This window comes from Eurypyga helias, unplaced genomic scaffold (genome assembly GCF_000690775.1).
Source record: "Eurypyga helias isolate BGI_N326 unplaced genomic scaffold, ASM69077v1 scaffold12096, whole genome shotgun sequence".
Lineage (NCBI taxonomy): Eukaryota > Metazoa > Chordata > Aves > Eurypygiformes > Eurypygidae > Eurypyga > Eurypyga helias.
In genome coordinates, this window is record NW_010256042.1 from 93,277 (window position 1) to 111,859 (window position 18,583).

An 18,583-nucleotide genomic window follows, 5' to 3' on the forward strand; every position below is an offset into this window, starting at 1 on the left:
AAATGCTGTACGTGATCGTGTTTAAAATGTGTAAATAAATACACATTTTCAATTTCCTGTGAAATAAATAATCATTTGCCTTTTCAGATATAGTTGTTTTACTTCTAAACAAATCAGCTTGCCACATAAAACAAGCAAAGCATCAAGGGCCAATTTCTTCTCATTTGGACCTCTATCTACATACATCAGAATACTCCTGAAGATTCCCTGGAGTAGTTTGGGCAGAAAATTATAGTCTGTCTTCTAGCAGACATTTTGAGTTGCTTTCATTTTACTGTATCCGTTTTATAAGAAAGGCAAAAAAGAAAAACAAATGTTCCCAATATTTCATCACACTTTGTTTAGACTCATTGTTTTTACATGCTTGGTTTTTTCAGCAAACATGCTAAGTGCACGTGATACCATGCACATAAAATGGTTTTGACCTCTACCCGTGTTGAGACACAGGTGTGCTGCAGTCAAACTGCTCATGGCTGATTTTGGCAATGTTGAACAGGACTTAAATCTCCGAGGGCTTCCTTAGATGTGCGTTGGACATCAAGAAGTACCTTCAGGGGAAACTCAGTATTTTGCTTACCTTGGTAGTTAATTGTTGAATTCTCAAGAATCCACGTCTTAGCCTATAGAGTCATCTTGCAACTGTACCTTGAAAATAAGATCTCCCAAACTTGCAGAATACTTATGAGTGTTGAAAGGTCTTCATATTTGTGGCAACAGCAGTACTGGTAGAAACATAGTAGCCAAAACACTAAAACTCTAGAAGGTCCCAAAAGACTTTTTCTTTGTTCTTTCCTTGTAAAGGGTATCAAATTCTGCAGTTTCAACTGCTAGAATTATTTATTAAAGGTCTTTATACTTAGTTTAAAATCCTATATGTTTTGTTACCCACACATCTCCAATTGTATGCTGAGTAACTTCCTCTCCACTCCAAAGGCAACAGTGATTATAACGTTTGTCATGCAGGTGCAGTTTAAAGTCACTGAATGGGTAATTTAACTCTACCCTTTGATAATGTATATTTTGAAGGACCAGTTCAGGAAACACTGTAAATTACTATTTTCATTTAAGAAAATAGGGATATAAAATAATAGGGCAAGACATACATGTTACCAGACAGGTCGGTGCCTGACAGACATTAGTTTAACAATTCTTTGAACAGTTTGCAAGGTGGGTGGGGGTTTTTGTTTGTTTGCTTGTTTTTTTTTGTTTTTAAATAGACAAGGAATTTCTATATTCCTTTTTTAGTTTCAGAACTTTTTTAGTGTTCCTGGTGAATTTGGGAGTATCATAGTTGCTAATACACAAAATGCCACCTCACATTGGAAATAGTCTTTCATTATTATTCTCAGATTCTGTTTCAGTGTTCCCCCCAAAAATTAAAAACTTGGCGTTTGTCTATTTAGTTGACAAAACCATGTAAATCTGTATTCAGGTTCTCTCTCTCAATTTGTTTGGCATTATAACCGTCATAAAAAAGTTAGAGAATGAAAGAATCACTATGGATCAAAGGAGAAAAAGTATATTCAATGGGGAAAAAAAAAAAAGAAAAAAATCTGCTCATATTAAATTTTTTTAAAAAGGCATTATCAATGTGAAGGAATGTATACTGAATGAGAAGGGGACTTTGTAGAAGGAAGAGAAAAATGAGGAAATGCACAGTGCTCTTCTCTTGCTGATCTGAACAACCTTTTTCATTAGGAGACTTCATAATACTGACCGTGTGGTCCATTGATAAATTCTGTAAAGTCTTGGAGGTACATGTGTCAGCTCCCTGGCAATTCAATCTATTAATGTGATCATTAGTTTCACTGTAAGGTTTTTTTCTGGTTTTAGTATAAGATGTACTCTCCTAACTCCCCACTACCTTACTTATTTCTCTCAAATCAGCCTAGAGCTGAACTGCTTGACATATAAAACTTCTGTGTGGGAGGGTGGTGATTCTCACCCATTCTCTATTCACAGTTAAGCTCAGAAGTGCTGTAAAATGTAATTACCATTACTTAAAAGTTAACATAATTTTGCATTTTAAATAAGCAGTAATAAATATTAACAAAATGATAGATAGCAGATGAAACAATGAAAGGATGCTTTGTAATGACAGGAGATTAAAAAAGTTGTGTGAATGTCATATTACATTGACTTGCAATATATATATATATCTCAAAGATGGCTTGGAATAGGAAAACTCACTAAAATAGGAAAACATGCAGTGACAATTTTAAAGCCAAGCACACTTGTGAAGAACTGCTAGGACTTGGAAATTCATTTCAATTTATAATATAATCATATTATACTCTGATGAAAAATAATGCAAACATGACTTTAGGCACCTGTACATGTAGCACATCCTTTTATAAAGAATTTGAAAGTGTAATAGATATTTAATAGCTTTTAACTTGCAAACCCAACATGAATCTTACATCTGAGTGCCATGCAGGGGACATTTGTGTATTACCTAAAATGTCATAGAGTTTTAACTAGCTTTGGAGAAGATGACATGTAGTGTACTTCATTCTTTCAGATGGGGCCTTCTCAAAAAAAAGTTAATAGACCTCTGATATGATTCGCTTTGTGTCAATTACCATCAGTGTACTTCATTCTTTCAGACGGGGCCTTCTCAATCATTGCTAAAGTTTATACTTACAGAAAAAAGTTAATAGACCTCTGACATGATTCGCTTTGTGTCAATTACCATATCTCCTCTGTTGTTCATTGTGAGCAATTTATCATAGATTCAGGTACCCACTATGCTTATGGACACCCAGTTATGCCTGGACTAGAAAGCTTAGGAGCACTGTCACACAAAATACTTTTTTCATCATAAATTCTGTACCCTCAAAGCTTTTTGGATGTTTGCAATATTTCTAATATACAGTTAGTAAATTGCTCTTATCTGAACATCAGTTAATTTGAGAAAGAATCCCCTGATTGATAATGAAAGAGGAATGACACTTCTGGACTTCCCTGTCTGAAACAAAGTGGTTGCTAACCCTGCCACAGCTCCCTGGGGTTGCAAGACTTCAGCAGATATACGAATGATGAGGATGATATTGTTAATTTAAATCCTTGTTTCTAAACTTTGCTTTGAGTAGGTGTGTGTGTACTGACACCAAATTGTGCTACAGCCAGTCAGGCTATACGTGGTAGCAATATTTTGCTAGCCTGGGGTCAGGTTACTAGCCTGAGGCTGAGAGTTTATCTATCTGTCTTTATATGAGAGGGTCACTAGCTACTTTTTTCTTATCCTTTAACTGCTCCAGTTCTCAGAAATGTTGTTATTGGCATATATGTTATTTTTATAAACTGCATTAAATATATTCCATTCTCTATTATCATTCACTTTAAAAAAAACCAAGTAGCACAATTCGACTGTGATATAAACATTTCATTCATTCATTTAAAAAATGTGATAAGTGAGAGAAATGTGGGTTGGAAATGTAGCCAGCAGCCTGGAAAGCACATGATAGAAGTTGGGAAACAGCTCAGTGGATATCTGCACTTCAGTTGAATGCTTAAAGTTTGTTCCAGACCATTAGGGTTGAACGTTTGCAACCAACAGTTATGTGAGTAATACATATTTGAGTACAGAGTGCACAATATTTTCCATTTACTCTACCCTGGTGCTGGTATGCTTTTTCTTTCTCTAAAAAATATGAAAGATCAAATTTGACAGATACAAAATGTAATTCCAAAGTAGCGACTAATCTTAATCCAAAATACTTCATTAATGCAGGTTTGCACTCAAAAAATACACTGAAAGGCTTGAAAGGAAATGGTTGAATTTACAGAGATGCTCGAGCATTGGATTACCCAGTGGGGGCTATCTGAATCAAGTAAGATAGAAATTCAGACTATTTTTTCCCATCTTTGTACATGTGTTTTGAGTTGCCCATTTGAAAATATGGCCCTCAGTTTATTTCAGTTTAAAATACTCACAGTGAAATTCATTCGTGCTTTTTAGTATGCATCCACATGGGCAAAACAACTGGTAGCTAAAAGATCTTTTCTATTGCCTCCTAAAAATAATTGATATGATTATGTATGTACAGGAGTGACATCTGCTAACACAAAAAAGAGATATTATTCTAGTCATAATGTAAGTCCCCCAGTCATGACTGTAACATTAAAAAATAGTATTTAAGTGTTCCTATGGTCACTAAGTTTCTCCTTAGAGAAACAAAGGAAAAATGCACATCTAGATTTTTTTCCTCCCCATCTTTGAATCAGCTTGTTAAAGTTCCTGAAAATGAAATTAAAGATGATTTTCAATAGCCATTTAAATGGTTATAAGGTTAAAAACCTGCCTCATTCATGTGTTTATTGTGACCACATACTCTACTACACAGTATCTGTTGTCATGAGCACAGATAAAATACCAGCATATTTTGTAGAATTAAAAATGTATGTTTGTAAAACACAACATATAGATCAGTAATCCTTACTTATGAATAAAAGTGTTTTAAAACAAAGCACAATAAATGCAGTATTTCTGTGAGAAAATAAGAATTATGTTTGAAATAGAAACATATAGCATTGTTTTTAAACAAGTTGAATTATTTAAATGTTGGTGCTGTGCTCAAATCATCCTCAAAGTGCAAAGAAGTATCTTCCATTCTGCAGGATAATGGCAAAAAATTTTCTCTAAATTTTTTACTTCCTCAGCTGTAGTCTTACCATGTTAAGTGTCTTCAGAGTTGGTGCTGCTTATCATTCATTTGTTCCCTCAAACACTTTGCAATCTTTGTGACTGTATGAAGAAAGAAGGGGAAAATGGATCTGAAAATCAGAGATTTCTGCATGCATTTAGGAGGTTTATTACCATTCTTTGTTGTTGAAATAAGTTGTGCAGCAGTGTCGCTGGCCATCAGCTAGCGGCAGCATGGTTGTAACACAGGAAAAGGAAAACAATTCAGTGCAAGTGACCCGATGATGGTATCTGGGAATCTCAGTCTCAACAGTCTAATACAACTGTGTCCTCTCTACAGCTGTCTGGCCCTCCCTCAGTCCCATACAGCATCTGCTGCCTTCAACACGTTTCCTTAACATTGGGTGTGTCTGGGGCTATGTGAGTAGCTGCTTATTAGTAGGGAAACCTCAGGTCTGTGTTCAGTTTATATCCTGTTCCGAACTTAACATCAGTCGACAAGGAAATGTATTCTGTCTCCTGCATGGAAATGCAGAGATCAAGCTATTTAACAGTAATATCGATTTCCTTTAATAGCAGATGTTATAGTCAAATAGTAGAGAGTACACAATGTAAAGGTTAAGTTTGCTTAGCTGAACAAGGCACATCTCTTGCATGTTTGAATTTAAATTACCTTAGCTTTGCCTGTTATGAATCCAGCCATGGTTAGGAAAGAAAAGGTGAAGCCAGCAGCATTTCTGAGATGACATGTTAAGCCTAACACATACAGATTATTTTGCACCGTATGATTCAAGTAGTTGTAGTGAAGCAATGACCTGTATTAAGCAAGAAAATAAGAGATTTACACAAGGGTGTGATCTTCAAGGTGGCCAGTAAACTGGTTTTCTTACTTTGGGAGATGTATCAGCCTCATGACTACAGCAGTCAGGAAGAAAACGGAGTCTAGTTCTGCCTTGCTACTGCTGTGCCTGGTTTCGTCTATGGGGATGATGCTCAGAAATCCCTAAGGAGACACACTGCAGAGGCCCCACAACAAAGCTGTCTGATGCAGCAATAACCTTCTTCCCTCTGTCCCTTTCCCACAGGGTGCTGACACTGTTTGTCCTATGGTCCCTGCCTTTTCCCCCTGTCTTGGAACATCTCCCTCCTTTCCGGGGAAATTTGTCCCTCCGCCACTTGCCTTATTGATACTTTGCCACCCCAGAGGTTCAGAGGCTGGAAGATGAAAGGAAGAGAAAGAAGCACACAGCGTAGAAAAAGGGCAGTGTCAGCTCAGTCCCTACTCTTCTACTGCCCTGAGTAGATTTTTTTTAATTATTCCTCCTTGCAGGAGAAAATAATTCTTATAATAGGAAAAAGAGGTGACATTTTTAAAATTCGTTTTTTGGAGTTTTTTTTAAACATAGTCTGTGGAAGAAATGATATATATCTACATGAGAAATTTTATATATACAAGCAAAGGAAGAGATTCAAATTGGGAAAAAAAAATCAAACCAAACAGGTTTGAAGGTAGTTTGCTGGTTCTTTTAGAACAGGTGCTGTAGTCTGCACTTAGCTTTAGGCATCACACTTCACCCTGTTCAGGGTGCATTTCTCTGCAGAATCACTATTCAGCCACTAAAGAGAGAGAAAGACCCTATTGCAGCAGATGATTCAGATCACGAAGCCAAGCTTCTGCTCTGAATTATCCTTGAATAGTCTGTGTCTCTGCTTGTACTCTGTTCAAAGTTGGAGACTATTACCCTTCTAATGTCAGAACCTGAGTTACATGCATAAAGGCAGCTGGTGTGACTGCCCTAGATTTGTATTACAGTCCTATTATGTTGCTTTCCAAATTCTAGGCTATCTTAAGAAATTAGAAAGAACTGGTTCTCTGTGGGAAGAGTCATTTAACCACTAGACACAAAAGTGTGCTTTCTTATCATGCCTTCATAAGCATGACTTCAGCAAATATAATTATGACTGGAGATGTACTTGAATTCCAAGTTTTTCCTGTTTCATTCCACAATGAAAAATTAATTTTCAAGCAACAGATAATTAAATACTTGCATTTTTGAGCAAATATTTCCTCTTTCCAAGTAAAGCATGATGTTTTTATATTCCAAGTTAATTTGTATGATATTTGTACAGATGTTTTTATACGGACCGATACAGAAATAGGATAGAAAGAAACAGATGAAGCATGTGCAATATGAGAAAAGCATTACATAATTCTCTGCCTCAAAATACAGACTTTCTTGGAAATTAACTCTCTATTCTTATTTTTTTCTTCATTAACAAAATAGTGTGGCATGACTAGGTTTTCTTCCTCCTCCTCTCTTTAGCACTTTCAAGCATTAAATATCTTCCCTCCTCACCTTCCCTGCAAGTGAAGAAGTAGTTTGTGTTTAGGTCTGTTTTAAGTCTCTGAGCCTCCACATCAAAAAACCCCAAACTATTTCCTTGGTGGATGGAAGATGGAGGAGAAATTATTAATAAAGTCCTTATTGACTCAATGTGGCTTCAACCTAACAGGAACCCCAACAGTTTATTCCATTTTATATGTGGAGACACATGCAAGGCTTTTCCTGTGTTGTCACTGTCGAATGATGGTGATGATACTGGTGTAAAGGGAAGAAGTTAAAATTAGAAGATTTACATTACTTAACACAAAAAGAGCTTTATCATTTAAACATGAAACATTCTCAATAATATTAAACATAGGCTATTGAACATAGACATTATTTTGGTTGTTAATCCAGCAATAAATTTCAATGAGCCCCCTTACTCTGTCCCTGAGAGTTGGCTCCCATATTGCCAGTGACACAAATGACAGCCTAAGCCAGCAGGTGTTCAGAAATGCTTATTGTAATATAAACTTTAGAGACTCACAGTGGGGCACACTTAAAAGACAAGACCATTTTCATTACTTTGTCAGCAACTTTATTTCCAGCTGCAGTCATGGAAGCTGTTTTGCTATAGGTTTTTCTCCCTTGCAACTGAATCTTGGCATATGCAATGAAACATTTTCATGGAATATTTCAGTATTTGAAAGCCTTCGTCCTGACTGTATGCACCTTTTGTTTTCTTTGAATGTTCAGTTCCTTAGACTTTACTGGCATGAACATTCACTGAAAATGAATTTCAAAAATGCATGCACAAGTCGCCATGGAAACTGAAAGTTGAACTCAAACAGAAGACCTGCTGCTGGGATGATTGTGTGGTTTATCCAGTTTGGTCACGGAAGCAGTGCCATGTGAATTATCTGAATAGTCACAGAGCAACTGCAGTGGTCCTGATTGGCAGAAACTTCTTTGCCATTGACCTTGTGAGGGTAAGAATACTTCATGACTGTGAAATGATCTTAAATTACAGCAGCTGAAAGAAGTATAATTTGCTTATGCACATTCTATTAATAGAAAAGAAAGCTAAATTGCACATAAAATATTTTTTCCCTTAATTATTTGCTCAACTTAATCTCTGTCTTCAATCCTTTCTCTTCACTTGTTGATATGTTAATCCTTTGCCTGTGACCTCACAAGTGAATAGCTGGTGAGGACATGCACTGGGCTTTACAACTTCATTTCAAGATTATGTTTGAGAATTGTGAAAGGGAAAACTTTCATTTACTGCTTGTGGAAGAGAATATATTCTTTTGTATTTACCTCTAGTATGGTGGATGAGAAGCTGGTTGTACCACTTTACTGAATATCTTGTTATGCACTATGAAAAAAAAACCTGAAGTGAGCCAAAAGTTTCCTCTTTATACGGCTCTTTAGATGACAGTTATGTGCTCTGTGGCACTCACCATATGGCTACACAGTTCACAAAATTCTGTATTAGATAAGCAGACTGTAGATTTATAAGAATGTTTACTGTTTGGTAAACTGAATCACTGGAATTAGTCAATATTTATCATATAATTCATGAAGTAGAAAAGTTTTTTTTGACTTAACCTAACATATTGCTCTTTTCAGTTCCTTTAATTCATAATTTCCTTCAATTCATGCATATACTACATTCCCCAAATAACCAGGTCTAGCAAAAATTTCTGTATCACTTAATTCCTACAAACCATTGTAGTTTTTGACTGTTTTGTCAGAGAAACCGTGAAGTAATTTACTCAACATCATAGCTCTATAGTGGAAACTTGCTTCTGGATTAAAGTGCTTTCTTTTTTATTCCAACAAGGTGATGTGACAGGAAAAGTTCCCAAATTTTTTTTTTTTTTTACTTCTCCTGTCCTGTCTTCTCTGGGGAAGCAGTAGCCTATATTGTACAGCCCTTATGCCCGCCCCCACCCCGGGATATGTGCCCACCTTTCATTAAATGGCACCTTTAAGCCTGGCCATGTGGTACATGCTTTCTCACAGGCTTCAGTATTTCCCTGGGGGCAGCAAAAAGGCACTATCACAAAAGTACTTGGAGTCAGGCACACTCTAGGTACAGCAGAAGAGTGATTACTCCCCTCACATCAAAAAGACAAATGGATCATTTAGCATCCAGTTGTTACAACACTTTATGCCCTTCAGGTCCTTTTCTGACCTACTTCTAAAGATACAACAAATACAGGTTTCAGACTGCCAAAATCCAAATTATGCCAATTTCTGGGAATAAAATTAATATGTTTTTCTGTCCTTTAAGGTTTGATTTATTCGTAACTCTTTTGAGAAATTCATGCAGTACAATTTTGGTCTTATTGTCTGTTAAAGATTTTCCCTCCTTTCCTTTTATTGGCCCCATTTCTCCCACACACAAATCCACAAAGCCACAGATACTCCATTACAATGATGTCAGCCTTGCTACATGCTGCAGCTGTTTGGTAGGTACATTTATAAAGTTCAGCCTTTTACATTGTGCCATAAATGTATATTTAATGTATAAACATAAAGCTAACATATTGCAGATCACTCTAAGTGTAATTTTAATGGAGGTTCAGTAAATTTAAAAAATACTGAAAAGTGTTTAATCTTTCCGTTGGCAACATTTGTATAGTAAGTTTTCCAAATTTTTTTTTTCTGAAGCTAGGTTTGAATATTCCCTGCCCCCTTGGCTATTTCATACTCTGTGATCTTTGGAAAAAGCAGGGAGATATTTTAGTAAGACAATATGTACTTTAAATAAAGATGTCTTAGGGAAAATATGCTTCTCTCCACATCATCTTCGTGCTCAAAACCTCACTTCATGTTCTGTACATTTACCAGTATACCACACTGAAAAACACCTAATTACTGGAATTGCCAGATTTCAATGATATTCAGTATGGCAGATATTCTGTTGATACAATATCTAAATTCTGACATGTTGTTTAAAAAATTTATCAAGAATTGGGTCTCAGCCTTAAAGCCTTTCTTTGTAGTGTGTCCTGAATTTCAAAGTAAAGGCTAAACAGTGCTTATTTGGCTCTGCCTCCTCCCACTTTTTGCTCTGGTATGTGCTTATGAGTTCAGCTCATTGTAACTATGTGGATCATTGAATAGTGCCCACAGGATCCTTCCCTGCTCTCCCCTGGGTGCTTTCCTTCTTACAAGCAATGTCTTTATTTCATGGTCTCCTTTTGAGTTGTCCACTTTGTCTTAATTTGAATGTGGTGCTGAGTTATCACCATATTTGTACTATATAGTCATCATTATTCTAAAATAAATCTCCCCACTTAGGAAGACTTTGAGGCTTAATCTCTGTTTTGTTGGCTCAGTAATAAAATAAGTCTCAAGAGGACAGATGAAAGCTGACATCTTTCTCAGTAGTTCATGTCGCTTCAAGCAAGACCCAGTGTGAATAAAGGTCCGAATGTGATTGTAGAGGCTAAAGTTTGGGACCGTGAGTTATCTCTCTGTGGCTGCAGAAGAGCCTTCATTATTTCTGCGGATTGGTTTCATGAGTACTTAAAACCTCTGGATCATCAATATGTCATGTACATCTCAGAATGAACCACCATGTTCTGTGAACTCAGGGAAGTATTGTCCAAAGCTCTCTACTTCTGTGAAGTGTGGAGATGTAGTATGATGTATAAATTATCTTTGTCAGCGTAATACAGCTGTTGTTGACAAGTTCAAAAACACCCTAACAAAACCTGTTGCTCAGAAGTACAGGTAAATTCACCATTATCTGATTTCTTTTTAATTTGCAGGTCTTTTGTTATCCAGCAAATCCCAAGCAGCAATCTCTTCATGGTGGTAGTAGATAATGAATGCTTCTGTGATTCTGTCCCACCTATTACCATGGCACCTATAGAAATAAGGTATATCCTTTTATTTGTAAATTTTTAAAGAGATGCAAGCATTGAATTTTTTTAAATGTAAAACTTGCAATACATGACTTAAGATCACATCTTTACTCATTACCAAGTGCTGGGGCTGTTTGAAATTCAACCAGCTGAGAATGTATTCTTACTTACTTTCAAATAGAATTCACTTTTTTTTTTTCTTTTTTGAACAGCCAACACAAATTAAACACACTTATGTGTGTATTTAAGTATCATGAGGCAGTGGTCATCTTTCTAACTAAACATCTTTCGAATTAGGCACTAAACATGCAATTTCCTTATGAGAATGGAGCTCCTGATATTGGAATTTATAACATAAAGAATATAGATTTTTACTATATTCATTTGAAAACACTCACATAAACTCAGGACATTAAAATGCAATGCTCAGAAGACCTCTCCTTAACTACCTTGTACATAATGAATCCCTTAAATGCGAACGTTTAAAATCTCAGAAGATAAGAAGACGCCCAGAATCTTGTCATGGATTTCACCCTGAAGTAAGTTTCTACCTCCTTTTCCATTCTTTTAGACTATGGTAGATGTTTAATTTCTTAAATAAATAAATAAATGGTAGGAAAACTATCTAAACATCAAGTAATCTGAATGCTTGGAACAGAGTAGTAGGGAAAATGAGTGACATTGTAGGTGCTTCAAATCTTCCTAGTACTCTTGTAGTCAATGGCTTGATTTACCACTTTTGTAGACTGGTTGGTATCACATAAGAGAACATGGCAGGATGTGAGCACAGACTGGCAGCCAAGGATTATCTGAGAACTTACTCTGGCTCAAGCACTGACCACAAGATTCCTCATTAGACATGGCTGGGAACCTTGTGCTGTTAATGGTTTTTGCTTTGGTTTTTTTTTTTTTTTTTCCAGTAACTAGCTTCAGTACCTCAACTGTCATGCTATAGTCATCATGTTTACACTTAGTATTGCTTGGGAGGGATCACTACACACATTTACTACTCTGTGTTCTGCGTAGTACTCTTACTTGTGTAGTGCCAAGGAGATCTGATGGAGAGCAGGACAGGATTACAGGGGCTTGTACAGCATATGTTCATAGACATATGTTTTACTATGGAGTATTATGACTTCGATAGTGTAATGCAATGTACAATGTGACCTAAAATATGGCATGGAGAGGACTGTGGAATGCTTGTTGACCATGCTCACTTTCAGCTTATAATCTAAACTTGTTCAAATGAAAAGGTATACCTGTATTACTTCCTGAGTGTATTTAGTTCATGGCGTTCATTGTTTGCACCAATTCTCTCTTTCCTATGTAGTCTGGCAAATAATAATGTTATCAGAGTTGAGTGTAATCGCTTGTATTTCTTTTTTTTTCTTCTTTTTCCTTTTTTTTTTTTTTTTAAGGAAAATGCAAGAGAATGTGGTGGTGTCTCAGGCCTTAGTGCTAAACCTCCTCTTGTCATTCTTCCTCTGCTATTGACGATTTTCTCAAGGTGACATTGACTGATGTGTTTGATTGGCATGCTAATACATGGATAAACTGTGACCTGGGAAATGGTGCAACGTAAAGGACATGAAATATAGTCAGAGCATCAGCATTTCATGATTTTAAACTGTTGGTGATATAAATTCTTAAAGATATGTTGAAAAAAGATTTATCTTTTTATTTTGCAAGTCATGCAGATGTGAATTTGGCATATGGTAGTCATGATTCATCAAAAAAGGACTTGGTAGATAGAGGTGACCATTGCTTTGTCCCATTGAAAACAATTTAAAACTGTGTACTTTTTCAATAAAGTATATTAAAATCACAATTTCAGAGTGTATTTTAAGTATGATAAATATTTGTTCCGTTAATTAATCATGGGAAGAGAATAAAATAATTGGTAGATGTTTTATTATGCTTTTAGCCTATTTCTGAAAAGATTTAGTGAAGTGTGGAGTTAGCTCTTATAATAAGGCAGAATACCTTTTATTAAGAAGTCAAGGAAACACATGTGCATGTATGAAGCTGAGCAGGTAATATGCTGTGCTGATTTATAGTGAAGTTTTGGTTTCTGGAAATAGCTATAAAACATCTCAGCCACATTTGGAAAGTGAGCCAAAGCCTGATTAAAGCTTTTTCCCTAACTTGGGAAAGCTTTAGGTCAAATTGGTTGATTTTGTTGCAAATGGCAAAATTAAATGCTTTTCATCTGTTACAATTTGTGGGAAGATATGTAAAATAACCTATATAAAAGGATGATACTGTTCTGTTAGTGTTCTGCCCTGTAGACGTCATGTCAGCTAGAAGCAGCTTGTTTTGAGGACACTCATAAGCAGAGAAAATTTCACTTACAGCACATCTGCGTCAGCTGAACTCACTACAATTTTCTCTGAGAATTCATTGAGGCTCACCCTCAGTGGGCAGAGATGAAGACCAGCATGGGCTTTTTTCCTAGGCCTTATGTTCTTCTTTGTAAGGGAAATGAGAAGATAAGATTTTGAGTATTTTAAAATCCTAAAGAAAGGGAGGTATTTATCCTACCCCTAGTATAATGAACATATTCCTCTTGCAAATCAGTAGTAATGTCCCTGTTGTGGATATGTTTGCTGAAGATCTTGGTCTTTGAAGTATGATAATCTCTCAGTTCATCTTTCGAGTTTTATACAAAGTAGAATGCTGTCAAGAGAATAATGTTACCTTCTAACAATACAATATATCAAATGCAAAATAAAATGCCCCTGTTCTAAATCTGCCGCTTGAAGATTGCACTTTCCTGATTGAGACTAAGTATGCTTTTAGCGTTAGATAAACACTAAGGAAATTTGCTATGTATCCTAGGTGAGCATAGGGAGTTAAGCCACTGAGAGGGGCTTTGTTTTAAGGAATACTATCCAGTATGTAAGAGGAAGAACCAGTAAAATAAAATTTCTACTTCAGTGCTTTAATGGGTTCAAACGCACCGGTACTTCCTTTGGTTCTGAAACCATACAAATTTTTGTCTGGGCTCACAATTTTCTTTTCCTCACCTTTTTATGGTTAGGAGTGTTTTACTGCAGACTTCTCTATCCTTCCTTGTTGGTCTCAAAATCACTCACTATGGGAATAATTTCCCAGCTGACAGTCAGTCGTTCTGTTGTCCTAGTGACATGCTCTGTTTACTAAGCTAATTGAGAATTCGAGGCATTTTCTACACTTCGACTGGCACAGATATCCTGCAGATCTTTGCTTGGTTTTTCTCTGAGCACCACTCCCCCTTGTTATCCATCATGCCTCCAAAATTAACCTCAATACTTTATAAATAAAGTATTTTAGTTCCTGATTTTCTTTATGAGTTTCCAGAACGCACAGCACTACAGCCTCATAATGCTTTTGTATGTCTGATGCTTGTTCTTTCTCAGTGAAACTTAAATGGGATATGTTTATAAAGCAACACAGTCCAGGTGATTTTTCCTTGTTAGTAGAAAGTGAAAAGAAAAACCTTGCTCATTAGAGCCATTGAAAAGCTTTGCATACAAATGTCTATCCTGTCTGATGTATAAATCATCATTGCTCTTACAAAGAAAAGAAATACATTAAAGGAGAAAATTTATTTCTACTGAACCAGGATGAAAATGCCTAATAATAATTCATTGTTAATTTTGGAAAGAAGTGGACAGTTTTGTAATTAAAAAGTAGCTGTGGACTAACAAGATTAAAATATGACAGTGTAATATTGTGAAAGACATTAACATATGGGTGTGTAAATTAATATTGGTCAGAGAAATGTGACAGCTCATTTTCAGACATTAAGACAAAATTATAAAGCAGAACGTATTGGTGTGCAAAAACAAGTTACCATGTAAAACAGAATAATCCAGGTAAGTTGTTTAAGTGTAAAAACATTTTTTATGAATTGCCATTTCTTTGCTAATGAAGATGTCCTTTTGATTTTGTATGTATTCCTCTACAAATTGGTGACGCTGTTTGGATTCAGGTTCGTAAAGCCAGAAGTTCATAAAGCCAGGAGAAATGGAAATGTTGCCTTGGGTTCACATTTGTGGATCATTGCCTATGCAGGTCCTCACATTCAGTTGCCTATGTTCAGTCAGTGACATTCACGTTGCCTTCTCTGAATTGCAAACATCAATCATGAGGGCATGAAACAGATCAATGTGGAATAGTGATAATGCTGTGAGATCTCTAGTTATCTGAACCAATTGGCTGCATCTGTACTAGTAAAGTGAGTGTGTCTGGAAACATTCCTTGGCACTGAGGCCGATGGGCTCAGAGTGGCGTGTAGATGTGTTGGTAAGATCTCTTGGTCTCTCAAATGGAGTAGCTGCAATACAAACAGCCTATGTCCATACCAATACAATGATCATGAGTTTTATGGGGCAGAGCTAGCTGACACAGGCTGAAAGCATGCCAAGGGCTATTCAAAACAGTTCTGCTGAAAAGCTGATCTCATTCTAATGCATAGGAATGTTCCTGACTGTTGTTAAGTTTACCCGTCTGTATGTCATCATTAGCTCTGAAACACTGAGAAGGTGTGAAGATACGGTGAAGTGAGTCTGTGCTGTTATACCGTAACCTGTGGCAGGTCACAGAAGGTGTAATTAAGTTTCATAACCTCACTAATCATAGGTGTTGCTCCGCTCAAATCCTAAAAATATCACGCAAGGTCTGATCCAGAGTCCAGTGTAGTCAGTAGAGAAACAGATGTATACATATGCATATATACAGCTGTATGTATGTAAACTATATGCATTTCAAATAAACAGGAAATTCAGACATCATCTATATTTTTATCTCCCTAAATCTGAGGTCAAAACCAAGAACTTGGACAACCGTACAGTCTGTTTCTACGCAGCAAGAGGCATAGCTGAAAGTTTCAGTTTCTGCAGGGCTTGGATTTTTATTCTTTTTTTCCTCTCTTTGTTAATGGCATTGATTTTCAACTTATTAGCCCCAGCTGCCTAGTCTTCCTTTAATCTTGATACAGCAAAAGCTGTTTGGGGGCTCAGGACTAGCCCTGGACACACCATTTTCTAATGGCTTTGTGTGGGAAAACTATCTGCCCATAACTGTCAGTGCTGCAAATACTCCTTCAAAATCCTGTAAGCTGGATAGCCTTAGGCAGGTTTCTGCAGCTGTGCTATCTCCTCTCATTGTTTTTGGGACACTGAGACTGCCTGACCACTGCATTTTGCTGCCAGGACCGATTCTGCAATATATATGCTAGGCAAAACAGGTGGTTGCCTAAGGCAAGAAGATATTAAAAGCAGCAGTGATTGTTTCATTGCTTAAATGGCTTCAAGACACTGTTTCAGTTTTCTTCTGATAGCAAGACCTCCAGAACAAGGCACTGGCCTTTTACCCCTTCGGTTCAGAAGGCTAGATAGAAATTTGGCTCAGAAGGTTTGCGGCTAGAAGACGCCAGTTATTTCCATTTGTCTCCCGAGTCCTTTATGGCCTCTGAAGACTTTTATATCTTGGGACTTTCTGTGCTCAGAAATTCCAACTCATACAACTTTAATGTAAATAGACATTCACAATTGGAAAGTTTTCTGCAGAAGAGTGCATCAAAATCTTGCAAGTTTATTTTATTTTCCTACTTGATTATTCTTTTCCCTGATCTGTCCAAGATATTTCCATTAGGTTGTTTTGGGTTTTTGGTTTTTTTTCTTTTTGTCCAAGTTCCTCGCCATGGTCCTGAAGGTTTCAAGTATGTAGTTAGCTGACTAGCTATTTATCTGATTTATACTTCCTCTGACAGGCCCAGCTCCCATGCATATACTGAGAGAGATATGGTTCCCATATACAGCATCTTCAGAAGATCTCACTGGAGTTTATCACAGTCCAGCTTGAAAGTCAGTTTTCTTCTCTCTCGTTTTTAGCCTTTGGCCATTAGGCTCAGATTATATTTCTTCCAATATAAAAATATTCTTTCTATAGCTCCTTGGGAGGATTTACCTCATCTTCAAGAGTCAGTCCTATGTTTCTTCCCAAGAATACTTTTGGAGCTGGATGTTATAACTTGGATATACCAAGTTATAGTGTATTCTGGTGATGCTCTGAGTGGAAGAGTATGTTTCCAACTTTCAGACTTTTTTTTCCCATAGTAACTGTGGTCAACCTAGCAAATGCTATTATTTGCAATTCCAGTACAGATTATTTTAAAAGTCCATGGTTCTGCCTAGCAGATGCTTTGAAGAATTTCAAAGCACATTGTTAATCTAGGAAGAATCCATTGACTTTCATTGGATTATAGTTGGAACAAGAGGCACTTTTGTGTTATGCTGGAGTTAGATCCCAGTTAAAGATGGTAAAACAAAGCTATATTACCCATCAGTAACTATTATAAACAAAATGTATGCAATACATTTTAAAACAAAAATTATACCTAACATAACATTAAATGCCAGAAGGCTGCTTAATGATTGGTTTTAAAAACATGAAACTTTGCTTGCAGAATTATATTTAATTGAAACTGAAATTATTATAAACAAGGCATGCTCTTTCATTGTGAAAGCATTGCATTCCCATGTAAAGATATGTTAAATATCTAATTGCTGAGGCTTCCTTTAGGCCTGTAATTGTAAAAATGGTACCCTTAATTAAACAGAAAAAAATAATTAAAGGGTGGTAACTAAATATTTTTGTATTATTTTCTCCTAAGTCTGAAGGTGGCCTTACTTAAAAGTAGCCAATAGAGCTGTGAATTGATCCAGCCAAGTGATGAGATGCTGAAACCTTAAGAAGACAATTTCCATTTCAACAATTTTAACAGATTCGAATGCTCATTGTTGTGGCAGAAATAACCAGGTAATTGTGTTTATGTCAAGCTATGCTTTAACACCTCACCAGGTGTCAAAATCTCACATTTTTTCTCTGCTCCATTGCTAACAATTTTTGGCAGTATATGGGTCACCTTATTTGTGAAGAAATTAGTAGGTAATTCACCCAAAATTGAAAAAATAGAATTGGAAAAAAAAAAATCAATGCAGGATCAAGAAAAGTGGCACAAAATCTACTGTATTACCTGTGATATTTTCATTATTAATTGAAAATCATCTGTTATCTTTATGTTAAAATGGAATTGAGGTTGAATTTTCAGTTTGTCACGTGAGGATGCTGCAGAATCCAAGATGCTTGTTGAAGAGTTGAACTCTAGTTCGTTCAAATAGTGCAGAGCTTGATTATCTCTTGCTGGAATTCCTTTATCAAAATATTATAAGGATTTGACAGCTATCACAGCCTCTGTAAGATCAAACTTGGAAGTTGACCTTTTTGTTCAAGATTGTCTTGAGCTGCACTTATATGTGTCTAAAGCAGCCTTGTAAGAAAAGGTTACACTTGACAACTTTGAGTCAAATTTGAACCTTAACACAAGAAGTTCAAGTGGTTAATGTTGGGTTTGTTTGACTATGCTAGGATTTAGTTTGCAGCTTTAACATGTTGGGTATTTCACTTCCAGGAGAAAAGGAAGATCAGATTTCAGTTCACCACAAGAAGTGTTTTGAATCAGCTATTTAAATGTCTTAGGAAGAGTGCTAAATGTTTAATAGAGAAAGCTAGTTGGGGCTAGTTGGGACAGCTGAACTAATCAAGAATGCTTTTGGCAGACATGCAAATGTGCAGATGGCTCCTGAGACAGGAAATAAAGAATTGTTTTGTTTCATTTCTTTGTTAGTGTTTTGGCACTGGTCAGTTGGGCTTAGCTTAGGAAAATGAAAGATTATTTTTCATTTGCC

General features: G+C 36.3%; 1 protein-coding gene across 1 annotated transcript in view; it reads left to right on the forward strand.

The window, feature by feature from the left end:
* The window catches only part of CACNA2D3 (calcium channel, voltage-dependent, alpha 2/delta subunit 3), a gene marked incomplete at its 5' end in the record, with an annotated part of 97,377 nt that extends 84,699 nt beyond the window's left edge, over positions 1-12,678 (forward strand). Inside the window, 3 exons of the mRNA XM_010153524.1 lie at positions 10,755-10,867; positions 11,307-11,389; positions 12,269-12,678. Of these exons, the coding sequence (XP_010151826.1) occupies positions 10,755-10,867; positions 11,307-11,389; positions 12,269-12,361 (289 nt within the window). The remainder of the gene's footprint in view (positions 1-10,754; positions 10,868-11,306; positions 11,390-12,268) is intronic.
* Between the last annotated feature and the right edge of the window lie 5,905 nt (positions 12,679-18,583).